This window comes from Genypterus blacodes, unplaced genomic scaffold (assembly GCF_046128005.1).
Source record: "Genypterus blacodes isolate CSIRO-AG114 ecotype Tasmania unplaced genomic scaffold, CSIRO-AGI_Gbla_v1 ptg000012l_1, whole genome shotgun sequence".
Taxonomy (NCBI): domain Eukaryota; kingdom Metazoa; phylum Chordata; class Actinopteri; order Ophidiiformes; family Ophidiidae; genus Genypterus; species Genypterus blacodes.
Genome location: NW_027466826.1, coordinates 4800887 through 4828256, shown reverse-complemented (window position 1 = coordinate 4828256; position 27370 = coordinate 4800887). Strand labels below are relative to the sequence as shown.

Genomic DNA, 27370 nt, shown 5'->3' with positions numbered 1-27370 from the left:
TCTCTTCAGTTCCAACATGATTGCAGCTTTTGTTGAATTAATTCTATACATTGCTCTGTATAGTCTTAGAGGACTTACAAGTCACAAAACCACATTGATCCATTCGTATTCTTGCTTTTATTTCTGTTTCTTTTACTTTTAGGTATCAGCAAAGAAGTGCTGTCAAGTTGGCAAGACGCTTTACAACACCATCTGAAACAGACATAACTGCCTTGTCTGCAATCAATGATTTCTTCTCGTGTATCCTTTTTGCCATCATTGTTTGCCTAACAGGAAATGTTGTGCTTGACAGTTGTAGTTGTTAGAGCTACCAGTTGCCAGCTGTCAGTAGTCCCACGTGGAGCACCGGGTAGAGCCACTTACTAATAATATTAACCACAGCATGTCTGTGCTTAATAAAGCCTTGATACTTTGCTTCAGGGCTTCTACAGCTAATTTTGCCTGTTAATTTTTCAGGAATGTCTGCGTTCCATCCTCTTGTTTGAGGTTTACAATGCAATTATTTTCTAATAAATCCATTGAAGTGAGCTGTGATTGGGTGACTGAGATGCTTTCGTGAGATGAGATTAGGACAAATTGTACTTGACTAACTTGGCTTCCCCCTCAACTACTTAAGGGGGAAATAAATAAAATTACAACCATTACTTAACTAATATTACATTTTTTATTTTTGTCCATTACTTATGAGGTCTCTTGGATCTTTTATGCAAATTGAGGATTTGTTTTCATGGTGCGGCCTGGCTCAGGGTGGTAGAGGGGTACTCCAGGGATGGGAAGGTTCCTGGTTTGATCCTGGGCTTCTCCTATACAGCCTGCTTACAATATATGAGATTATGATCCTGTAAACTTGCAGATGATTCTGCTGTTTAAAAGCTTTGTATTGGAGTTTTTCAATGAAAAGAGCAAGCAAGGATGAAATAATGAAGCATTCAGCTGTCTATGGAGTCAAGTCTCTTACTTGCCCAAGGGGAAGGAGGAGAACAAGGAGGAGTTAACATTCTTAACAAACAATTATTTATGTTATTTTACCCTGGAATGCAGACCCTTGTAGATAGATCTCACAGGGGGCTGACCGAGGATACTTACCAAATGATACGGTCACAAATCTCACACGTACTACTGTATATTTAGCTTTTGGCCACAGTAGAACTAGACTGTAGTTTCTACGCAATAAATGACACAGGGGCTGGTGTACTTGACTGTCATAACATCTCTTAACAGCTGTCTCAGACATTGTTCTGGTGTGTGGTGCTGATCGATCCATTCAAGTTTACGACATGAACAAGGGTGTTGTTGCTTTAGAGCTGCCAGATGCCCACAGCAGAGCCATCCACTGCGTCACACAGAACAAGGTAAACCTCAACTAGCCATCTTGCATTATACAGTGTTTGACTGTTTGGTTACAGTATGACATCAGTATTGACATGATGTGGTCTCCAAGCATTAGACTCTTCCGAGGTAACAAAAACTACATGAACAGTATTTGATTATTCCCTGTTTAGATCATTTCTCATTTTGAGGTCAGAGCCTATTGGCACTTTCTTACTGAGGCGCACAATCACATACTCGTCACGGTGGTCATTGGAAACGATTTCACATTGGAGAAATAGCTGTAGATAGCAGTGTTCCATAGCTTAACGGAGCAGTATTAACAAGCAATTTTAGGAAAACTGGAGGAGATGGAGGAACTTTTTCCCTCGCTATGACAACTGAGTGGTAAGAAAAACTAATCAACTGAAATTGAAAATGACACTTCTGTTTTGATTTCAGAATCTCAGTTTAAGTTCTTCCTTATGTCATCAAGGCAGCTGTCTAGTGAGTGTGATGCTTGAAATTCCAGTTAGTTCAATTGTAATAGTTTTTCTTCCACTTGCTTCCTCGATGGTTTGCCCTTCAATCATGCACATTGGTCATCTACCCATTGCGCTTTTTGTACCTGCTTTTAGCTGCTTTGAGCTCACCGTTTTGATATTCTGGCTCGCAGATACACGTTATGTTTGTCTCTCATTTGCCATTTCAAGAGATCTTTATTGTTATAGTGAACAACATTTACAGTACTACTCTGTTCAAGCAAATAAGACAAACATAAATTAATCTGTTTTGATTGTTGCCCCCAACTTACCAAAATTTGAGGGCATTTTAAACACAGTTGGGGGGATTTCGTGAAATTCGTGAAAAAATGTACATCTAAAGTCTCAACCAATGCTGAGGCTGCCATGGTTTGACATGTGGTCATCTCGATTGCTTGCATCTTCCTTCATGGATATTGTCACGCATTGTGAAACTTGTAGACTGCCGAAGACCCGTGCTACTCCATAACCATTGATTGTGAATAGACAGACACTCTACAGGAAGATTGACTGTTGAGAGTTAAGACCTGATCTGTATTGTGAAGCCTGACTTGGCATCAAATGGTAGCGTGAGCTCCTTCTTCCATCTTACTCTTATAGGGTCGGCTATTTGGCAGATGTAACAGTGTTACATAAGGGATCCATAAGTGGTGCGAGGGTTACATAAGGCACCAATCATCTTCCAGGGAATGAAAGTCTTTGTGGTGTGAATGAACAAGGTCACAGTGAGAAAAATGGATTCAAGTGTTTCCATGAGCGACAGACGGGACCCACCATCAGCAGTATCATTCATCTTGAGTGTTTGAATTCCACCGTGCTTCAGGATTAAGCAGGCCATGGGAGACGGCAAAAGGAGATTCCATACTGGATGAGGTCCTTGGAGAAATCCTATTCCATGATGCGTTTGGGTTTATGTGGCTTTACTCCCACATTGCTGTACTGTTCCAATGTGGGCCCAATTTGCTAGTGTCTAACATGCAGACAGCTTCGACGAGAAAAGCTAGTCCTAAGAGGGAAGTGATACATCACTGATATTGTATCATTCCAAAGAAAATCGACAATTAATCAATGCGTGTTCAATTAACTGCACAGGGCTAGGTTGATGTATAGCATGTAGTTATTACATGAATCTTTCATATTACAAAGACATTGCTGCTATGTAGTCATGGGTTTCTGTCTAATCTGGCAGAATTTTCACAACATTTTATGAACACTTGTATAACTGTTGAATACAGGACAATGTGTGAATCTGTATTAGAGAGAGGTTCGTCCCCAGTACCCTGCGTTATTGATTTTACAGACTTCTGCATACTGACCTGCGCATGCTTGATACCCTAGCCAGACTGGATTAGCTAGGTACACGGCAGCTAGTGGCATGGATTAAATCTATTAACAAAGTGGTGTTCTTGTAACTACAGTGCACTCTTGCATACAGCTGACTATAAACCCTCACCCCATGGGCCTGTTCATTATCACAACAACTATTGTTTGCCCTATGCTGTGGACTGTCTGCAGTCTGTTGACTCAGCTTGACTGTTGCGTCAATGTGGGGTCTTCTGCCTTGGCGCCTCAGGGGCTTGGGTGCTGGAGGGTTAATACCTGAGGATCATAGGGATTGCCCCTGCCGGGAGACTACACACATAACATCACTCTTCCCTCCCCTCACGTTCTCATCCCGAGGCAGACCAAACATCAGGAGCTGCAGTATGTGAAGCAGCTTTTCCCACTTCAACTTTCCATCGTCTCCTCTGAAAAATTCACCTGGAACTCATCAGAGCAGAGGAGTTCTCGGAAAATGAAACTGGAAATGCCCTCTCAGACTCCCTTTCTCACACTCTTAATGGAAATCTAAACACAAAACACCCCTACCTCTGTTCCCACACACGCACACTCCTCTGCGTCAAATGATAATTTGGTGTTAAAGTCATATGTGGAATTCATGTATAGATATACAAATATACCGCGTATAGAAGTATATTTTTAGCTGAATGTCTCAGTTTGACAGATTTAAAAAATGGAAAATGGTTTCAAACTTAATTAGAGAAAGGTTTTTAGTCCAGTAGAAGACTTTTCCAGCCTTTTCATTTTCACCTTCTGCTTACTGACAGTAATTATTCTACATAAAATAATCATAAGAAAAATGTCTGCCAATAAGGGATTTGCAGTAATGGAAATTTCCTGCGCTGGATAATATCAGAAGCTAATTTCCAAGCTGTTTCATTCAAGCGTGCGCTGACTAGGCATTTTTGTGTATTTCTCAGGGCTCCATGTTCACCACACAACCACCAGAATCATACAACCTCTTCCTCACCAGTGCAATTACGGACGGTGTAAAGATTTGGGACCTCCGTACACAGAGGTTGGTTCTGATATTGCTGTTTAATACTTTTCTCTTGGATAAGTCAGATTATTTGGACATCCATGTTGAAATTTAGGAGGAAAATGTGCAGAGACTTACAGACAGATGAGTTGTTATTTCTTAAATCATCTTGACTGCCCCCACAGTGAATACTTGTTAGCTGAAACAATCAATGTGTCTATACATTTACTTGTTAGGTCACATGTTTCACATTTAGCTGACAGTGTTACCTTGAATGACACAGTTACCTTGTCATCATCAAATAATTGTGTTGTGTGGTAGGCATTCAACTGCAGTCTTCAAAACAGGTCAGTGTTATGATGTTCCATGTAATTTACCCTCTTCTGACTGAAACAGAACTCTTGTGTTTATTATGATGGTTCAGTCGGATGAGTTATGATGTTCACTCTGCACTCTGTTAGCACTGTTGCCTCACAGCATGAAGGTCCTGGGTTCAAACTTGACCAAGCCAGCTGGAGCTTTTCTGAGTGGAGTTTGTATCTTCCCCTCCATGTCTGTCTGCCTTTTCCTCCGTACTCCTCACAGAGTACAAAGATGGAGGTTTGGTGAATGAAAAACTTTACATTGCTGGTAGTTGTGAATGTGAGTGGGAAATTGTTGGCCTTGGGAACTTGGACAGGTCCTCTCCTCAGGCTTGGTTGAAATCAAATCATCAAATTCTGGTGGTAAGTATTCACGCATGTGCATGTATTTGGGATTCAAAATGAACTTAAATTAAGTCTGCATTGTTTCTTCGGTAAACATTCCTAAGATGTGTTAAATGGCAATTGCTCAATTTTTGAAGTAGCTGAGAATGTGTTTGTCTTTGGCTGTTATCAGCAGATATCCATATAAGGAGGACATTTCAGATAGACTCTGATGGATTTAACAATGTTCTTTTTGGCTCAGTCGAAGGCATCATTAAGTATGTCGTTCTCTCATGTCTGAGACTGTTTCCTTGTTCAACCCCTTATCCGAGACTCTGTCAAAAACTTATTGCACTCTGATAATTATTTATGCCTGGTTTCCAGGTCAACTTTTGGTTTTGAGACCTGTCATCAGGCACCCCTCACCAGATGAAATGAAGGTGAAACATATGGATTGAATGTCCCACATTGAAGGACACAGTATCTTTAGGAGACCTTTTAAATCTATGGTAGTCTTGCTATTTTTTTTATTTACAGCCTTGATAAATCTCAAGCATTTTATTTCCTAATCACAGAAGGGTTGTGTTCCCCTAAATGAGGTCAGGGGTGCAAGGGAAGCTACACATATTTAGGACATGTCTTAACCTCAAATTCTATCATTAGCCTAAAGATAAGAAATGTTAGCTAACCCTAACCCTAACCCTAATCCATGAATTGCTTGTTTTTTATGCTTAACTCTTTATAAATACATCAAAGAAACACAATAATGTAGACACCTTTGTATTAATAACTTTCCACAGGAGTCATATTTGTCATATTTCACCTTAGCAACAATGCTTTTGTGCTCCAAATGCTACTGTCTAAATTGGTACCAAATTGAGCAATATAGGCCAATGGGAACCTATATGTATATCGTTAAACTATAGTCTGGTCATTTTCTGATAGTTTGTGGTGCATACTCTTCAGGAAGGTTAAAAAGTGTTTTAAGGAATCAATGCACAAATGCAACAACTGCAGCAACTTCCTTCCTTCCTTCCTTCCTTCCTTCCTTCCTTCCTTTGCAAGATGGAACCGTCATTTGATCTGTTGACTGGCTCCAGAAAGGCCTGACCGCTGGCCCTTTAAATTTGGGCTGGCTACCTAAGTTAGCTGATGTCATATCTCCTTAAAACAAGGCCCGATTGGATCCAACAAGATGTCATTCAAAAGCTCCATTATCAAACATTTACCAATTATTGTCAATTCTCACTAAATTTTATGGCTATGATTTTTTAATAGCCCTAAAAAGAAATTGAAATATTGTTTTAAGATGAATTGCAGTGAAATATGAATAAATCACTTGAAATATCAATGGAAAAAGGCAGTGAAATATAATAAGATGAAATAAATGAGCCACGTGAGAACTAAAAGCTCAGAAAATGGTTATTATTATGCACTTACTTATTCCAACACTCCCTCCTTCTGGGCAGACAGATGAAAACAAGGCTTTACCAAACCCCCATTTTGGCTAATATATTACATTTTAAGTACCGTTTGGACCATCAGCAATAAAATACACATTACATTATGGGACAAGAAGCTTCGGATGTTTCACCCTGCTGTTCAGCAAACATACAATCAAATATTATCGTGGAAAACTGGCTCTTATTGTATGTTTTTTTTGAAAACATTTGTTTAATGTTGTGGTTTGTGAGAGAGTTGTTGCTGATCATGTTAAATTCCTGAATGATGTTGACTCACACCTGAGTAATCCTCAAGTCTGTTCTAACTTAGTGTTTCTACTTTCATCTATGAGGCCTGCAGGTAATGGAAATAGTTGGGTTTTATTTTGTGTTTTCATATAAAAAGGCAATATAAAGTATTTATAATGTCCAGCAATACATTCATCTTAGGAAAGCCTACACATGGTGCTGAGGTAATGGCTGTAAAGATATTGGCTGTTGGATTTATTTATCTATGCTCCTGGACAAAATGATATATCAGCATCCCGTATGTCAAAGGTGTAATGACTTGATCTAGATTCAAGTTCTTTCCTAATTTGTACAGGCTTGTACATGTGATGTCTCGTACAAAGCATCTGTAGTTTCAATAAATAAATAAACTTGAAAGTCACCTTAGTTAAGGCGAATCCCTCTGACAGAAACAAATGCACTATCCTAGCATTTGTACTTCTGTTATATAGGAATACAAAGGTAATCTAAACAATGCCAACAATCTCATGATGCCACACTAAAACAAATCCACATGGATACTTTTGTGTGCTGTCGTGTCATCCGTGGTTTACAGAAGCGAAGGTAGTAGAAGAATCCCACAGCCTTATTCGTATGACTGAACTTGATGAGCCTGAACAATCTGAAGTGAATAGACAGAATAGCCACATTCAGCCCACCATGTCAAAGATTTTTGTTGCACACGCACATAGTGAATTGTAACTGACTTTGAGTTATGAGAGCAGCTGTACTTTATGTGCATCAAATCAATTCAACACAACAATGCACTGAATGCCAGGACAAGGCCTGAGTGTCACTGGTGTGCGTCCATGTGTGTGTGCGTACGTGCAAAAGAGAGGGGGAGCCTCTCCATTGAGTTATAAGATAATATCTAATTTATATGTAGTAAGTTCACTCGGGGTTTGCAGAGGACAGCTGCTCCCTGCACCGCCCCGCGTGTAGATGTTGAGGCGGACTTATCACTTATCTCTTCTGTGACAATAATAAGACCGTCTATTCAGACAAAAACTTCAAAGTTGTTTTTTTTTACATTTCTGGCAAGAGCCTATGTAAAAAGGGAAGTTGAGTTAATTATTGTTTTTCATACTGTATAGAGAACTCCCAGAAAATGCACAATCGGAAACATCCACAATTCGTTTTGTGGAAACTGTTGAAACTAGAGCTTAAATTTATTGTACCTGAAAACCCCAGGCACCCTTTGTCCCTTTTCAGACGGAGGGAAAACTTCTTAATTCCCTTGTATATTCATCAGAGACTGAAGTTTTATGGTGGTAATGGTTTTTGATGCCACAGTTTAAGAGAATTTAACAATTTATGTAAACCACTGGAATAGTTGGTTTATTTTTAAAGGTGACACAACCCCCCGAACCAACCATTACATTTCCAAATCATGTGGTAGATATTCAGGCCATTTCCAGCCGTGCATGGTCCCAGTATGCAATTCTACACATCAGCATTCAATACAGTTTGAAATCAGACTCCCTTAAATGCTAAAATTCCAATTCTGTGGAGAGAGAGAATTTGTGGTACTCTGATTCTCTTTATGATAATAATGTATTTCCCTTACATTTAGTGGAATTTCCATTATCTGACAATTTCATGCTGCGCAACATGATATGATTAAATCGAAACATCAATATCAGCATGGATAATAAATGAGATCAAATAGAAGGCTATAGTTATAATAGAATAACAAATAACAAGATATAATTACCCTGTGGATTAACTTGATGACAGATACTTAATACCCAGGTGGATTCAGTAACCTTATAGTCTCCTACCCAAGAGGATTGGAACCTCCAATGTAGTCTGTGTTAGTCATCAGGCAAATGCCGAATAGTCATCACTCACAGAAGACTGGGAAAGTGGGATTCAACCCAGCATCTTCCCTCAGTCAAAACATTAGATCCACATACTGACCTAGAAAACCAGATGGGTGTTTATCCCAAGTTGTTAAAGTGCCTGTTATCAGTGTGAGGGTGGTGGGCTGTGTCAGCTTCAATGAATATTCCGAGGTAGTGATGGGATTAATAAAAGCAAATCCTCCATTTCATCTCCATCTTGTCATATCATTATATAGTTTGCACGCTTTAATACAATGATCCTACTCAGTCTTTTCCATAATCAAGGTTCTGAATCAGCCCTCATGTCGCATTTTATTAATTTGAAGTCATAAGGAATTTATATCTAAATCTTTCTCTAGTTTCATTTTGCTTGATTCCAGCACACCATTTTTATGGGTTGCACTAGCTGTGAAGTGCGTGTGTCTGTTACTTTGAAAATCTTTCATTGATAGAATATGTAACCATATGCAATCCATCCAGTTTTGTTTTTGACTTGAATTGGTGATATTCTACAGAACTTTAACATTGTTCCGATTTTGGGAAAGTCCACATGCATGTCTTAGTTCAGATGTTCCTGATCTCCAACTGTTGCTTCTACATTGTATAGGCACAAAGCTGCCAATGTGTGCCAAATTGTTAATCCTGAGTCAGTGTGTCGCTGGCCCGGGTAGCTGGCTTTGCTGCAGTTCTGTTGAGTCTGTTCAGTATCAGAACCCTCTAGCACTGTTTATATGAGGTGGTGAAGAATTGAGAAACCCATTCCCATGAGTTTGTCTACTCTCAGTACTGTCAAAGTTTGATTTGTTTTTGGAAAAATCCACTTCTCCTCATGAAAGCACTCAGGTGGAAACCCAGTTTATGCTACATGCATTTGAATGTATCTAATCTGATTAAGGCTGTATGTCAGTTTGTTTCAGTTTGTCACACTGTAATCAGTTTGAAAAACCCCATTGTCCTTTAAGCAATATATACAATCTGCATGTGAAATTCCACACTAGGCATACATCTTTTTGTGAGCAAATTAACCAACATTCAGTCATATAAATTCATAAATTCAATCCTGTAAATCCATCCATGTACATATTCATACTCATTACATATAGAAATCATATTACCGGATGCATGTCCAACATGGAGTGACCAACATGTCCAACGTCGAGTCACACTAACTCTACTTGGTCTTGAAGGTTTGTGCAGTCAAGTGATCAGAATTTTGTCCACCTGTTTCACAGTCTGAGACAGTGTTAGCTTTGTTGCCTTGGGAATTGACCCATCATGCTGACCATCAAACCCAGTCATAGGCCACCATTTACTATGTTGCTCCATGCAGACTGCTTAGCCCCTCCCCTTAATGTTATATGAAGTTAATCACATCACATTCACAATTGACTCAGAGTGTAATCAATATGTATGACTCTAATACAATTATAATATTTCTAACAGCGGTAATTATTGTATTGTGACTGTATTAACTTTCATTTTATTATAAATTGTTCCTGTTCCGTCTTATGTCTACATGGTATATGTTGCAGTAATGCGGTGAAACTGGGTAAATTCCATTGTGGTCAGCTTTGAGTATGACCTACTTTTAGTGTAGTTTAATGTGATTAGCATATGACTGTGAAAAAGACACCCGCTCACCAGATCCTGTCAAAGCCCGACTAGTCCACCGTGCCAGTTCATATAAAGACCCCAGCTTAGCTCACTGTTAGTGGCATTGTAAAGACATTACATGCTGCTGCTGCTGCTGCTGCAGCTGAGTGAGAGAAGCACAGTGGTTGCATTAGGGGGCCATTTGTCATCTGCTACCCTCTCTTTCCTGTGTTTTGCTTGAGTCATACTCAGCTTCTTGTCCTCCAGAGGATTAGATGTTTGTTGATGATGAGTCTGCAGGTTAGTAGTCTGCTGAATCTTTGCGTTATGGTATTTAAATGGGATGCCCAGGGCCGCAAGCACTTCTTAGACAAACCAGTTCACCATAAAGATCACTTCCCTTCTTTGTAACACATAACAGCACTGATACTTACAGACAATAAATACATTTATTATTGGTCTCTTCAGCACGCAGTATTATTTAAGTTGCGCATTAAATGAGATGATTGCATGTAAGGCAGTCCAGTTTGTATTTGCTGTATATAATTACACCCCCAGTTAAATATTTTATTTGCTCATTTGCATCAGTTATGTTTCAAAATAAAAATCCCATTAACCTCTCACTATCTATTTCTCCTTCTCAGGTGTGTACGCCGATATGAAAATCATCTAAATCGCTGTCATCCATGTACTTCAGCCATTTCACCATGTGGCCGTTTCATCGCCTCAGGCTCTGAGGATAACTGTGTAAGTTCTTGACCGTTATACTTTATTAATGATTCCCTGAAGAAAGACTCAATTAGTATTGTCCATGATTGATTTCACGAGAAAAAATCCAGTAAACGGCCAAGGAAGTGTATCCATGATCTCTCCCATATTTTAAATTTCACAAACTATATGATAAGATATGAAGCTAATTCTAATTTCATGAACCTCAAGCATGATTGGCCCATTTGTGGTGTCTTAATTGTGCTTCAGGTGAACATCATATACGCAGCTTTTGGGAACGAAAAGCAATGCATTATTTGCAGAGGAATATGAAAATGGCCTTCAAGTGTACAGTGACAAATTAAACATCCAAGTAACCACAATGAAAACAGAAGTTTTGAGTGGAGGGGGTCTTTAATGGTTCCCTTGTATGTGCTTCATGCTCAGAGGTTTCTGTCAGTAAAAGTAGGAGGGAAAATACAGATGTCAAAATTAGCAGATAATCATGCTAATACCTATCCAGAGTTGTCCAGTTAATCACACCATCAGTGTGATACCCTGTCACTAGACATTGCAGCATGAATGAACATATCCTTCATCATATGTCAGCGTGTGGCTAATACACATTTTTCAGTGACTCATGTAGAATCCTGAAATATTTTCACAATGTTCTTACACGGAAATTAGGAGAGCATAATGTCGACCTGATGAGCCATTTTGTGTGGTGTAGCAAAATGAGACAGTTTGAGCTTTTTACTTAAGTGCTGTTCTTCATCAGCAATGAAAAGGCCCAGTCACTGTGATGGCAATACGCGTCAAATCTAAAAAAAACATTTTTGTCACCTAGTCCAAATTATGTTCTCAGTTGACTCATGTGAAGTCTGCATTTTATTTAGATTTTTACCATTTTCTTTAGCAATGTTTTGTTTAGTTCTGTTTTTGTGGCTCACAATTATAAAAGTTAAGAAGTACTTATATATAGTTGATGTAATTTACAGATTATTGTCCTTGTAAATGTGAGAGAAGAGAGCAGGAAAGCACCAGCACAGCTTTATCACTTTTACTTCCATTTAAGGTGAAGACTGTTTGTGCTCACATTTGGACTCGAGCCTTTTTCCATAGAAGTCAAATTCAACATTCATGTTGAAGTAAGGCTGTTTAATTGCTTTTCCAGACTGTGCTTGATATTTGCTTTCAAGAAGTTTTCGGAAGACTGCCTCCCTTTTCCCCATCTCTCATTTCTTCTCGTGTGTATGCTTGTTGAAAGCAGTGGAATAATATATGCATGCTGCTGGTTATTATTAATTGTGGGGACTCAGAAAAGCATGGATATTTGAGAGCCTCTCTGCCGAGATTGGACATTTCCAGCGCTTCTTGGAAAAGGGGAAAGTCTACGGTAGTGAGCTACTCCGTATTTATTTGTAGCTGCCCAGAGACTTCTGTAAGCCAAACACATTTGTACTTGTCCTAATATTTCAAAAAGCAATCATGGAAAAAAAGAACCTGAATATTCTAAAAAGACTCCCTATATCATATTACCCACTTTCCAAAATGAACGCGCATAATAATTTGTGGTACAGTGGTACAGATTTCAGTAGACTTCTGTTGTATGCAATTACATTTGAATATTCCGGCACCTCTGTCTGTCTGTCTCTCTGTCTGACTGTGTGTGTGTGTGTGTTTTTTAGAGACTGCATTCAAAGCTGATGTACCTCAGAATGTAATGTTTGATATTTAGTCATACTAACCCTAAAACAATCAAAATGATGAATTAGATATCTGAAGTTTCAAGGAGTTGATGTAAGATATTTGTCTACCTGTGAATTTGTCTCGCCAGGGGTTACATTTTGCTTCAATGTCTGTTGTTAGTGGTTCTTTCTGTAGATTCATGTGACATGTAAGCAATACTGAAAGAACCTTTTCCCTTCCAACTAGGCCTGGTAAAGAATCACAATTCAGACGCTATAGACAGGAGACACTATACCCAGAGACCTTTTGACAGAGCTCACGCCAAGCATTTTTCAGTGAAACATAATATAAAACAGCTGCAGGAATCTGATGAGTCGTTGTCTGGTAACAAACATCCCCACATCTGTTTTTGTCCATGCTCATGGCACTGTAGCGAACGCATGGGTTTTTAAAACACATTGATTGTATTTAGAAAACAAAAACCCAGTGTAACTAAGCTGATAATATACATTTACATACCAAGACCCGTAAAGCAAAGTTAATTATAGGATATTTACACCACAAATATTCCAGTTTCTAGTGACTTTTTTCGCATTAAAGACAAAGTGTAAAATATACAGTGACCTAACTCCCTTGAATACAGGAACAATAAGCAAGGTATTTACTACCTCGCATTACAAAATGACAATGTATCTAGAGATGACACACCCATGTTAACCCATCAGTCTCACTGGCTTGACTGCACCCTTTGCACTTGTCTATCTATTGTACTGGATATCTTCATTAAGGAGAGAGATGTGTGTCATTATAAGCCGATGTAAAACAGAAATCTTTTTATGCTGCACTTACTAGATCACAGAGTTGAAGACATCACAGAAAAAGAAATAATTTGCTTAGGTCTAAAAAAATTACACCCCTAAATACAATTTCATCTTCATTCTTTCATTATTGCCAGGAGCCCATCAATACGCACATATTTCCACTAATTAACATTATAATGACTTATTATTAATGTTAGGAAATATTAACAATTTAACATCGTAATGACGTAGTGAAGTTGGTTCTCTCAATATGAGCTAATCTCATTTTACCCTGTCACACAGCTGAGTGTTTACTATTTTGTCAAAATGTTCATTCACTGCAGGCCTATGTGTACGACATCCGCAGTAGCAGCTACCTCCATAAACTCCAGCGACATTCTGAGACGGTGCTCAATGTGGCATTCAACCCTGCCAAACCAGAGGTGAGGATCCGCCTTCTTTCCTTTCCTTTTCACACATGTATTGTGGTTTTGTGTGTGTTCTCTACATGATTACAAACAGGGATAATAACTGGTCTAACGGCGCACACTTTCAGTTTCACTTCTCTCCATGGAATGCAGTGTCGAAAAGAAAAACGAGAGTTTGAGCCCTACCAAACTCACACCTTGCCACATGCGGCCATCTGTTGCATGAAGCAGGTGTGTAACATGATTATACCGGTTCAGAACGGCCACTCTCAAAGGTACAGCAAAAAAGCCTGTCTGTGATACATAAGGGAGAGTGTTGGTGACAAGAATTCTAAATCTGCTCTGTGTCTATGTCATCTTTGATGCAGTAAATCAAAAATGGGGATGTCTGCTTGCATTTTCAGATAGCTTCACCTTGAAGATATTCATGGAATAGTTAGCACATGGTTGTCAGTATGGACGGTGACCAAGGTACTAGAAAGAAAGAGGACAGCTTCAGATTGCAGAGTTGTTGATTCAGTCGAGTTGATGCAGCCCCTGCCTCTGCCAGTTCCCCAGTTGAAAGTGGGCCGTCATTGATGTAAGATTTTGTTTGAAAGACAATGAGGGCCTAAGTGTAGCGTTGGCACCAGAGGGTTTTCCAGCAGCCAAAAGGAAGGTGCAGTGATTCAGAGACACTACATTTGTGATATGATAATAACTATGGAAAGCAGTAAAAGTGAAACCAGAAAGTAGATTATTTTTTTCCCAGAGGTAAACGATACTCCAAGTGTCTCACAATTTTTATTTTCACACTTGCAAATACTTGTGTGTGAACAGCTTGGATGTAAGTTTAGCTGTCAGCGTGACATGTGATAGCTGGCAAAAGAACAAATGAGTCTGCTGTACGCTTTTGTTGCGAGGTTGAGTGGCATGTCAGCCTGCAGTTAGTGTCATCCTATGTTTTCCAGATTTAATGACTAATTCATTTCCTGGATGACAAAGGTGCAAAGTGATCCAGCAATCACATTTCAACATGAATTAATATTTAGGTACTAAAAGTGCTTTCAATTTTTTCAGATAATCTAGCCACAAATTATTATTTTTGTAAACTCACTGACTCAGCTTGATCAATGTTGAAAATGGATTAGAGGGGTGAAAGGGGAGTTTGAAAATTCCAGAAAGAGGAGATACCTCCTCCAAATAAGCATTAGCATTCTTTCTTTTAGTTTAAGTAAATGCTCTGAAACAATTAACAAAGGATAAAATTTCACCTTTTTTCTTGATCACTATTCTTCTGTTACCCATGTATGTGACTTTTTGAAACCAGCTGGTGAAATCAGCCAGGTAACTGCTGTTTCAACATCAATTACATTTCCTTGCTTGCTTGTACGTGACCTTGCTTGACCAGTTAACAATGTCCAGTATTTGAAACACCCACACCAATGGCTAACAGCCAAGAGGAAAGTACTATCTTGGAGAAGGGACCATTGGGGATTGAGGAACTGTGTCCTAGGAAATCAGTTTCCCATCGTCCGGGTTTTGTGGAAAAATTCCTGCTGTCAAAACCCAATTTGTCTGAGGACCAATCAGAAATTTCCAGCCAGGGAATCTTGAGCTGTACCTGGGTCCTGCAGATTCTCAAACAAAGAAGTGGAAAGTACATCTGAAAATAAAATGAATCTCGTAATATCTCATGTCAAGAGACTGGAAGAGACAAAATTGGGGGGGTTTGTGTTTGCCACCAGTTCAAATCACTTTGTGTCACTTTTTCAACTCACTCTGTTCGGTTCTGTATCACACCAGGCCTAGTGAATTTTGTTCTCATCCCAGATCTACCTCTTTCTGTGAAGCATCTCAGACAGGCATGATGGATGAAAACAAAGATAAGAGGTCACAATGTCAATCAGGGAGTCAGAAGTCATGTTGTACAAGACGCACAAGAAGTGTTTTCTTGAAAAACTCATAGATAATGTTTTTGTTACCCCGTGATGTCTTTCAACTGATTGCGTAAATCATTTCCACATAGTCTGACCGTTGGCTGCACAGGTCTGCACAGCCATGTCTGATCTCCAACTATTTGTAAGGCATGAGTGATATCCTCAGGCAGAGGTCAGAGGTCACATAGCTCCTTGTTCTTCCACCTCAAGTTTAAGTTGGGTGGTCAGCTTTTGTAGTTTTCAGTTTTCACCATAGAACTCTCTGTAGTTTAAAATGAAAATGAAATAAAATAGAAATGATTACAGTTTCAGTGACAGTAAGAAAAAATTCTGTTTGAAGCTATTAAAATATTCACATTCACATACAAATTAATTATTTTTGCATTACCCACCTTAACCAATTCAATTTTATATTCAGCTAAAATATATTCTAAATTATGCTGTAGGATTTGAAAGGTTGCGGTTGGTCAATAGTCCAGTTAGATAATGACTCCCACTCTTCCATACCATTGTCCCATAGGCTCTATTGCATACCTCTGTGCACTGTGCAGACTTGTATGATTAGTTGCCTGCAGGGTTGTTCCAGCCCGTGATTGGTTGCTCAGTTCCACACTCCAATCAACATCACGCTGGCCAATATAAATTTCCTGAGGATGTTTGCAGCAGCTTGTTCACTTCTGCAGCTGCTTTCCACCTGCACTGTTGATAGTCTGTCTGCTTGTTAGTTGGAATTTGTGTTTGACGAATGTTGTCACAGTCTGTCACAGTTGTATGTGAACACCAAGTTGTAGTGTCATCAATGTAAAACAAACTCTCAGCTTAAGTGAGTACAGCTTACTAAACTCAAAACCATTACTGTGTATTTAAAACATTACACTGCATTTCTTCCTGAAGCAGTGTTAATGAAACCAAAATGGTGATGTGTTTTATAAATGGTTTCAAGGGAGATATAGTTACAAGTGTGCAAATGAAATATCAGTTTTTCATCCACTATTTCACTTGAGAATTTATGATAATTGACACTGGAAAGCAACTATCCAAATATGTTAGCAAGGTGCACAACTTTTCTCCCAGAATGCACAAGTGGATAGCATTAGAAATGAAACGTGAACTCAAGCTAAGACTTCTGACTGTTGCCTTTATAGAAGAATTAAAGTCAAGATTTATACCGCTGTAATAAACCTGCATTCTTTCAAAATCTTTGAGAGTTTCTTACAGCGGAACAATTCCTGTTTGATTGTCTAATTAATGATTTCCCTTGGAACTGTTAAGAGCATTGTGCTGTAGACTTCAGTAAGAAAACATTTCAAATATGATATCATGACCTTGGCTGGATGTCTCATGAGACTTCTTGTTGACTGCCATTTGGATTTGATGCACATGTTTTAAATCTGTGTGTCCGTCTGTGTAACTCCCTTCAGTTCAACTTCACAGCACAATGATACATTCAGGTTTCCAAATCTGAAAGTGGAAAGTTTGATCCACTGCCATTTACTGGCTCAATTACAGTGATTTGCAGAGTTTGAAGACACACTTCATTGGTAAAGGCCTGCTCGCTCTGCATCAGAACCTCTGCTCATTCTGTTTTCTTTGGTAGGACAAATGGCCAAAGCAGGAATTCCAAAAAAACAAAGAAATAGTGAATGTGCAAATTCATGTCATTAAAATGAAATTCAGCTGAAGTTCAAAATTGTTTTCACAAATTTGCAGATTTGTATATTAACTTGTAGGTTAACAAAGATATAACAATGCAGTATTAATGCATGCTTATGTTTACCTTGTTAACCCCTCACTAGCATACACACCTCATAATATGCATCATAGTTCTTTGTTCATGCAGTCAGCTCTTACTTACTGAAGAGAGGTGACATCTTGTGTTGCATGAAAATAAAAACTGCACGGTCATGTAAAGCATCAAATAGCCCATTACTGAAATCAATGACCTTTGACACCATTCCTATCAGCAGCATCTGATACGACCAAAAGTCACCACATAGCCTTAAGATCTCAAACTCTCACAGTATAAGTCATGGCCACGGTATAATTATCTCATGGCAAGATCTTATTCATCTTGTTCCCTTGCTTTATAAGTCATCAATATATGACGTCACTGCTCCTCTTTTGCACTTACTGGGCCGGTTTCTTTTCTCAGATTTGTGCCACTTGCCGCTATCCCACACAACAGATACCCTCCAGCATTACACTAGACTGAAGTCATACAATTCTGTGTCTGAAAGAAGTATATAGTGATTCCAATCATTTTAAATTTATGACCCATATAGGAGGGTCAAAATGTTTAAATTGATGTTGCTGCAATTCCTAGGTGTCTGTTTTTTTCTCTTTTGTAGTGTTTCAGTAGAACTATTGTCAAGAATAATCACCATCCCTACTTAAATCTTACTTTGTGTTCATTTACCAGTTTTGAAAATGTCTGTATAATGTGGTTGCTTGATTGAAATAACAATACTATACATGTACTAGTCTGTAATCTCATATTAAGAGCAGATTGAGATTGAGCAGATGCCTATTCAAACAAACTTGCCTTGTTCCATCAACCGCTAATACAAATATAAACTGTCTGCGTGTTTGATAAACAATTTTCTGGATGCAATTAGTACACAGATGGGGCCTGTCACGTTCCATTGCTCCACAAGTACCTTTTTGTTTGTCCAGCCAGAGGGACAGACGCTGTTTGCTGTCTAGACTTTTCACCTCTTTGGACCTTTCAGAGGGAAGAAGGCGGCGTTTTAGAAAAGCAATTGTCTAACTCTTTTTCAGTCTCATTCTTTACTCCCCAAATTAATTGCAGGGGATTGGGAATGCTAACTAGCAGGACAACGTCTGCTCTTGGGAAAGTGGTCTTGGTCCTGTCCTAAACAAATTCTGTTGTTTGTTTGTGGTGTGCATATGATCCCACGTTGTTATGAGCCGATTACAAGACAGTCTATTGATCTGTTGATTTGAGTATTTGTTTTGGAATTTCAGTCTGGATAGCAGTATTTAAACACAACAATGACATTTCAGATCCCCATCAAAACCACTAACCCTAGAAACAAAAGGACATTTCCATAATTATACAAAACAGTCACAAGGTTATCATTGCTCTAGCTATAAGGTACAAGAAATCTGTTTTGTATTAGAGATTATTCATGTGAATAAACATTTAGCTGAATGCAGAGGCAACTAATCATGGATTTATGAGAAGTTCCATGTATCTGAAATCATTGAAACATCATGGCTGGCAACTATTGATAGTTTGACTCATTGTTTAGGGTTTCTCCTTTGCTTCGCTTCCTGCTCCTATTACAGCGCACGGTTGGCTATGTGGCTTAGCGAAACGGTTTATTATACTGTATATCAGACGTGATAAGAACTGGTGAAAAGCTTGACTCCTTGTAACGCTCAATTTTTATTACTGCTGATCACGAAATGGTCTGATGGCTTGAAATACATGTGGGTTGCCTGTGGAACACATCAGCCTCACGGAAGGTGATTAGCTACAGTTCAGTCTCTGCATCTGGGAAAACTAGTGGATTTATAATTATTTCAAGACTTTGCGAGGCTGAGCTCTGTAAAGTTCAGTATCTTGCACCTTTGACTCGGACATTAGCAACATTTGTGCCTGTCTCTACTATTGCTGATGATGTAACGGTTTCTGCAGTTGTTTTCAGACAGTCAGTCACATTCATGGTTTACAGCTGTCTTACATGTCATAGATGGTTACAGAAAGCTCTAATTCTGCTTCCCCATTAGCGGAACAGATTGTTCACTTCGCTTTATACAGCTGATTTGCTCTGATCTGCTGAGTATCTTCGTACCTCAGAACGATGAACCTGCTTCTGATTAACTTTGATTCTGTTGATCTAATTTCTGGCTGGATTGGAGACGTATCGTTCTCCAGTTCTTTCTTGTATGTAGCCAACAAACAGACATGTAAATAAGTGGAAAAAGATTCGCGAGCTCAAGGAGATGTCGTGTGAAATGACTGTTCAATCTGACACCTAACTAAGACAAAGACCATCAGACACAAGTCACAAGTCTAATGTTGCTGTTTGTAATCTCAGAGTCTGTGCGTTTTCATTACATATGAAAACAAATAGCTAAAAGTCTCCCCAACCCCTGATGACCTTACTTTACGTTTGTAGGCTACACTTTAGGGCCAGATGTTCTCCATCTTTACCGCTGTGAGAACTTTAAAGATGTAAAACACAGACAGATAATGCAATGCATATTTTCCACTCATTCCTTACTCATGTTTTCCACTCTAAAGTGGAAAACAAACTTAAAAGACCATCAGGCAGTATATCTTACCTCCAAGGTTTGCTCTTTCAGCCATCCTTACTTTATTTAGTAATGAGGGATCCCAACTGTCACCTCATCTAGCTCTCTTGTAAATTCCCGGGGGACTTTTATGTTAGATACCTCTGTAAACCTTTGCAAGCTCCCTGTTGAATCTAAATATGCTACCATAAAAGTGGACAAGCTTTGGGGAAAGTACTTCATAAAGTATTTCAAGTCAACTGTATTTGTATAGTCCAATATCACATACAATGTCTCAAAGGGCTTAAAGGCCCACAACATCAGGAAAATTCTCAACCCCGCCAAAAGCTCTCTAGGAAGACGAGGGAAAACCCCAGAGAAAAACCTTAATGTATAAGGAAAAAAGGAAGAAACCTCAGGAGAGGCAATTCCAAGAAAGATTTCCTCTCCACGAATAGCTGGGTGTGCAATAGGAACTTCCAGTGGAATTATACGAAAGTACAATAAAGCATGCAAAGCAGTAAACACAAACAGCCATGCATTAGGAAACAGAGAGAGACAGGGAGAGAGAGAGAGAGACATAAATAATTACATAAGCACAATACAGTGCAGTCATATTAGTCTCTTACCTGGAGCAGCAGTTCATGCATTTAGAATTATGCCTAAAATCTTACTTATTCAAACACTTGCATTATAGCTCCTTTTAAAAATGAAGAAAATGCTGTGGCCATGTAGGCAAACCAGCTTTAGTGCAGATAGACAAGTTATTAGGTCAGACGCTGTAGGGATAGATTAGTGGGTTTTAACTACTGTACTGTGTAAGGGGATTTCTTGGTGTAAGATATGGACCGTCCACTTTAATTCAATCTCTTATTTAGTCGGCAAGCAAATGTCTAGCATTAACTTCTCTTCTCTGTGGAAAACAACAAACTATGTGAAAGGGAACAAGCCAAGCATACGGCCAAAAGACATTCAACTTTGGAACAGCAAGAGAAAAAAAACTCATTTTTATGATGTGGTGTCAGAGATTATCAGACCCTTTGAGCTGGGGAATTACTCAAAACTTTAAAAGTTTGATGACTGATTAAACATCAATGGAATGTGCAGCAAGGTTGAATGTGTCTATTTCACAAGACGTTTGCAAGATGGAGGCATTACATAAAAATGTGTTTTTTTGCTGAGTAATCATAAACCAGAGTTCTTTCATGCTGTGCTTGCAAGACATTTCAAGGAGATGCTTTAAAAGTGGATGACTTTCCTCACTCTCTCTGGCTCGCTCGCTCTTTCTTTCGTTGTCTCTCACTCACTCTCTTTCGAGACATATTGTGTTTAGATGTTGCCAATAAAATGCCCAATCCAAAAAAGCAATAAAACATTTAGTGACAATCTTCTGAATCTTTTCTTGCAGTACTGTATATGTGCACTTTTGCACTTTACGGAGCAGGCCTATGACTGCTAACTGACACAGGCAGCTGTCTCTAAATGTTAAAATGTTCTATCACCCCAACAAGGTAGATGAACAATGAGTGAATCATCCCATTGGCTTTCAATCTCTCTGCTACTTTCCATATGTCTGTACTTATCATCAAATCTCAACTGTTTGCAAGCAGGCAAAGAAATGCAGCTGTTGTCCCAGTGGAGGTCTTTACTGCATCATTTCATTTGTTTGGCATCAGAAAAGCTATTCACACTGCTCGGTCCTTGTCTTAGCATTTGATCTCCTCTGTCTCCTCCTTGCCTGGCCCCTAAGAGCAAAAAGCTCTTTTCTTGGTGGCCAGACAGCAAATACAGGGGTGGACTCTGCTGTCTGCTCCAGAATATCACATTGGAGTGAGACGCAGACAGAGCTGAGACAGCTTTTCAGAGAGCAACTGGCCCGTCCACAACACAGCTGGAACAGCAATGGACAGGAAGTGCGGACATAAAAGAATTTGTTGTATAGTCAGATGGGTGCATTTTAAATAGGAAGTCAATGCACATGGGGTAGATACCATTTTTCAGCTGGCCTTGTTGTTAATAGTGGTGTCCAAATGGATCTGATTCTTGATACCCAAAACACGATGGACTTTGTGGAAATCATTTTGTCTGTTCTTCAGCTGTGTGTGGAGCATAGATGCACGAGTTTACTTTTACTTTTTGTTTTATGCTCTCTCTCTCTCTCTCTCTCTCTCTCTCTCTCTCTCTCTCTCTCTCTCTCTCTCTCTCTCTCTCTCTCTCTCTCTCTCTCTCTCTCTCTCTCTCTCACACACAGCAGCCCACACCCAGTAGTGTGGCTGCAGCATTCTGTACCCCCTCTCCCAATAACAAGGACTTCTAAAACCGAGACTTAGTTTCATTTAACATGTCCATTTTGCTTTGATCCCAGAGATACAAATCGACGAATTCTGCTATTTTCATTTCACATTTAAATCATATAACACTGATGAAAGATTGTTGAGATTGAACTGGTATGTTTTATTTAAGAAAACAAGATGGAAAACTTTGTAACTTTGATTTATGTGTTATGTTATCATACTTCCAGACCTCCTGGCATCATTTACTGATATTCAACAACAACAACTGCAACAGTAGACAAATCATTGTATTCACCGGTAGTTCATGTAGTGTGTAAGCTCCCAGGTGACCCTCTGTTTCCTTTCCCATCTCTCACGTGGATCTTCTTCTTCCCACTCAGCATGTACAGTCTGAATGGAACATTCTATATGTTGGCACTGGTGAAGCCCACTCCAGACACGATGAATGAAATCCTTAGGGTGGAAAAAAAAAACGTTGCTCCTCATATCTTCAAAGCGACATTTTCTCTCATCCAGTATAACTGGATTTGACACATGTTTTCTGCTGAAAATCTAACCCACATTGCCACCTTAACACACACACATTTATTCCTGCTTTGAACTGCTGATTTGTGATCCTTTCTCCATGTAGCGAGCCAGCAAGCTTGTCAATAACTTATATTATATAACACATGTGACATTATACTATGCAAATTCTCTGCAAGTCTGATTTATGAACTCCCTATAAGCTTTCAAATGAAGTCTTAGTATGCTGAACAGAATTTCAGAATGGAAACCCACCAGGCCATGAAGTGTATCTTGGTGTGTATTGAATAGAGATGTTCAGACAATGACCAAAATCATACCCAGTAAAAAACGATTGGATTTTGAATTACACAGCTTTAGAAAAACAAATGCCAGTGGTTATTGGATTGCACAGTGAATGTCTGAGATGATAAATGCTAAAACAAAGACCAAACCTCATAATCGTGTGTTACTCAGAAGAGGGATGTTGTGCAGAAGCCCAATAATTCTGTGGTGACAGCACCGACGTGACCCCATCCTTTACACCTACAGCACATCAGCTCACTACTGACCCTAAAGGTCACTCAAAACCTTCACTCCTCTTGCGCTGATGTTGATTGAGCCTCTGTGAAAGAAAAAAAAATCTTTGCAGAGATGGAATGTGATGGGTTACAAATGTTTGCTGTAGTAAAGAACTTAAATATACAGGCTTAGAAGTATAGCGTCAACTTCCTTTCGTTGTATCCATGAAGGAGCGACTGTGGCTAATACCTGGGTGATGACACAGTCTAATGGCTGTGGAAGGCAGCTGATGAAAAGAGCTGTTGTTGCTAATGGAGGTGTGCTCTCTGACCCTCTTAATTTTTTAAGGAGCTATTTCAGGAGCCCAGGGGCAGAACCCAGACAGCTTGGCCATTGTTGAGTAAGGTCAGTGAGCAGGGGGTCATAGTGAAAGAAGACTAGTAAAAATAGCTGTCAGACTGTTTGCTTTAAAACCATTTTTACATGTGAAACAAGCTCCCCTTATCTACTACACTTAGTAAGTAAGAAAGGAAGCACACGTGTAAGTTTTGCAGTTGTATGTCTTTGTGCTTTCTTGCCTTTTTGGCAAAACCCCATGTCTCTGCACTCGCATGGAAACACGTGGATATTCTCTGCCTCTTTTTGGAGAAGGGCTGCTACAAGGATCACTGTCAACCAGAGATTATATACACCCCAGTTTAGTCATTGTGTGTTTGAGTCATCGTCCGCAATTGTTACTCCCTTTCCCAGCACAGGCAGGCTGAGAGCAGATGATTTCTTCTGCACAAAACAACTGCGGTACACTGGGAAAATGTGCTTTGTATCACTGCTTTTTGATCCCCCACCCCCCGCCCCTTTTTTTTTTCCAAGATTGTCACTGTTATCACATTTGAAAAGCTAAATATTTTTGGCCCTGACAACATCAGGAAAATTCCTCATGTCACGGTAAATGACAATGACAGGCAAGATGCTGACAGGACATCTGGACACTCATCCAAGCATTCCTACTTGTTTGCAATTTGTATTTTCATTCAAAGGCAATATTTTCAGACTTCATTTTTCCCATCTCATTATTTTGAAACCTTTGAAATACTGTCATGTGAAAAAAAAACAACAACAGCTGCATATGTGTGACTTGGGGGGGAATATGAATATGTATCATTGCTGTTGCTTGTTTTTTATGAAAATAAGGAACAATAACAGAAACGCTATATAAAGCAGTCCCCTGGAGCAAAACTGAAATTAAAACGGGATTCAGAACTGTATAATATGGCTTTAAATTGTTTTGCTCACATTCTTTTGTGAGGTGAATTTGCCATTAATCACAGTTAACAATGCGTTCTTCTGTGATGGCAGGGCTGTTATATATTTTAACTGCAGATATGAATAGATATTATTGCTGTTGCTGCTGATGGCCTGTCAGTGTCGACGTAATGCTCCCTCACCCCAGTCTGCTCAGCTGGCTGATGAAGAGAGATGAGATAATATTCCTCCCTTACTTAGACGTATATATGAGCATCTGCACATATACGTATGCATGTGTGTGTGCGCTTCGACATGTGTGCGTGCAGTGGGATGGTGAGCTTATTGACCTGTTATTGCCTTATTCATCTAGAAACAGTTTAGTCATGACGACCAGCACTGACAAGCACTCAACTGATTAAATAAAGTTATATAACACAGTTCAGGCCAGGCATCTTCATTCTTTTGTGATAAATGACAGGTATGGAAAATCAAGAATTTATGGTGGAGAGACATCATGGATTGTGACCTCGGTGATGGGTGTGTTTTTTCTAAAAAGAACAGGTGTGCTGTTATGTAACGTGGTCTTTAAATACGAAGTCTGGGGAAAGGACAGTCTGAACATGAAGCTTCTCTTGTGTCTTCTAGCTGCTGACCGGCACCCTGGATGGGAAACTGAGACTGTTTCAGCCAAGCAGCGGGGCCCAACTGCCTCGGGACACCAAGGGTAGCGTCGCCGGCGTGACCGTGTAAACAAACTCCCTGCAGGTTTCAAAGCTACCACAGGTCTGTGTGAGGATGTCTTTTAAGTCGAGATGTAGAGGGTATTTGGGGATCAGAAATGACTATAAATACTCCTTTTTTTGTCAAATCTGCTTCAAAACAAAAAACATTTCATTCTTTTATTTCGTATGTGAGACTCTTGAGACACTGAGGCTACATTGTGGCTCTGCAAGCCTCTGACTTCATGTGGGTGCAACCTCTTGCAATTGCCAGCTACTCAGATGCTACTACTGTTTAAACTGACACACCCGTCACTATTGCAACATAACAAGTTCACTAATGTAGAACAGTGAGCACATAGAACATAGAGATGACAGCATGTCATAATGTTATCAATGCACTGGCAAAGTAAATAAATCCTTGCATCCCAATTATACAGGCCTGTTGAAATGACTTGTGTATTTGTCTGAGGTTTTTTTTGTGTGTCTCTGGCTGTGTTAACAATATGGAATATGACAGCTACAAATCACAGTGTGTTGTACTATTTAGGAGAATATCAATCCAAAATATCTAGTGGGTTAATTAAAGCATTGTGTATGATATGCTTAAATCATGTCCTCTATTATTTGAATGTTTACTTCTGTGCACTATTCCTCACTGAAAAACCCTGTTTCTTTTTTTTCTAGCTGGGTTTGCTGGCTGGTTCATCTGGCTGATGAACTGGAGTAGAATTAGACGAGGCAGGCGGAGGGAAAGTGGGCACACCAAAGAGAAAACTACCTATCTGGAATGGAATGGAAACTCAAGCATCACTCATACGCTGTTCATTAGGAAAGGATGTTTTATTTGACGCATTATCTGATGCTGACGCTGATGATAGATGACAAATCCTCTGATAGGGTGCCATCTCTCCACTCCCTCTAAGGGAGGTAAATTGCGAGAAGACGGCTCATCTCTGCCTTGTCCTCGCTCCAGTATTCCTGGATTTGATTTATTCCCTTCTTTTTAGAACTTTGTGGTTTAATTGATACCAAAGCAGCTTGGTTTTCTGGTGAAAGTTCTTCTCCACACCACACAGTCTCAGTTTTGTAAACTGATGACATACAGCTATGAGGTTGCAAAATATTATCTGCCAGGTTTCCTATCAGCCTAGGAACTGATGTTGTGCATTAAAGAAAGTAAGGCCGAAAGCTAGATGAGATTTATAGGGTGGCACCTATTTATTTGTCATATGCTGAGGTGTGTGTGTACGTGTATGTGAGTGTGTGGTTGCGTGTCTTAACACCACAAAGATAGGTATGTACTGGCCAGTTCAACTCTGCTCTGTCATGGTGAGCTTTACTGTTCCTGAGAGCACAGACGTACTAACGGAACAAAACATAATAAATTATCTTTGCCGTAAATTTATGTATCTATGTTCCTTCGCCATTTTAAAGTGATGGAATCTGTGTGTGTCTGTGTGTGTGTGTGTGTCTAGGACTGTGGAATTCAGCAGATTTCCTTGAATGAATTAATAAGTTACACACAGATCTCCCCTGTGATATACTGGTGGGCTGACTGAGATCATTTGGGTGCACACGCTGCATTGATCTCACAAGTAAAGAATGACATGTTTGTACTAAAAGATGTTCTTGAAGATGGCCACACCCACATATCATGATCCAAACTCTTGTTGCCATTCAAGTTGACAGAGTGAAGAAAAGAGGATAACGCTCTGCTTCCAAGTTCACAGAGTACGAGAACAACAGATATGACAGCGCTGATCCCAGTGCACATCAGGAGAAACTGTATCTGAGAACAGAACTGATTGTCTCTTCTGTTTCCTGCTGTGATGAACAGTCAGTTCATGTCTGCAACACTTCCACCCCGGGGCAGCTCCTCCTCTATATTTGGTTTGTTTGGGTGTTTGTGAGTATAGCAGTTGGAGCAAATTGTCTGGATCCGAACTCTGGAGCAATTTGTTTGTGTGTGACAATGTTCACACAGTGACAGTGTTAATTATCCAAAGTTACGCACAAAGATGCTGTGAAAAGGTGCATGCACATTAGATTTTATCATTCAGCTGGAAGAACTAGGGACTTCTCTCAACTGTTCACAGTTGTAATGGCCGTCCCAGAGTTTACTCAAATGACTTGTCAGTTTAGTCCTTAATTTGGAGAACGTATGATCCTAGTTACTACTCGATCAGTTACTCTCTCACATCCACCCGTATTTACCCACCTCTATTGTCGTCTTCTCCTGTCACTTCAGATCCCACG

General features: G+C 39.5%; 1 protein-coding gene across 1 annotated transcript in view; it reads left to right on the top strand.

Moving 5' to 3' along the window:
* Positions 1 to 26502, top strand: part of wdr27 (WD repeat domain 27) — a 40718-nt gene extending 14216 nt beyond the window's left edge. Inside the window, exons 19-25 of the mRNA XM_076165388.1 lie at positions 143 to 240; positions 1231 to 1352; positions 4112 to 4209; positions 10668 to 10770; positions 13565 to 13663; positions 25038 to 25175; positions 25799 to 26502. Of these exons, the coding sequence (XP_076021503.1) occupies positions 143 to 240; positions 1231 to 1352; positions 4112 to 4209; positions 10668 to 10770; positions 13565 to 13663; positions 25038 to 25142 (625 nt within the window). The 3' untranslated portion in view covers positions 25143 to 25175; positions 25799 to 26502. The remainder of the gene's footprint in view (positions 1 to 142; positions 241 to 1230; positions 1353 to 4111; positions 4210 to 10667; positions 10771 to 13564; positions 13664 to 25037; positions 25176 to 25798) is intronic.
* The last annotated feature ends 868 nt before the right edge of the window (positions 26503 to 27370 follow it).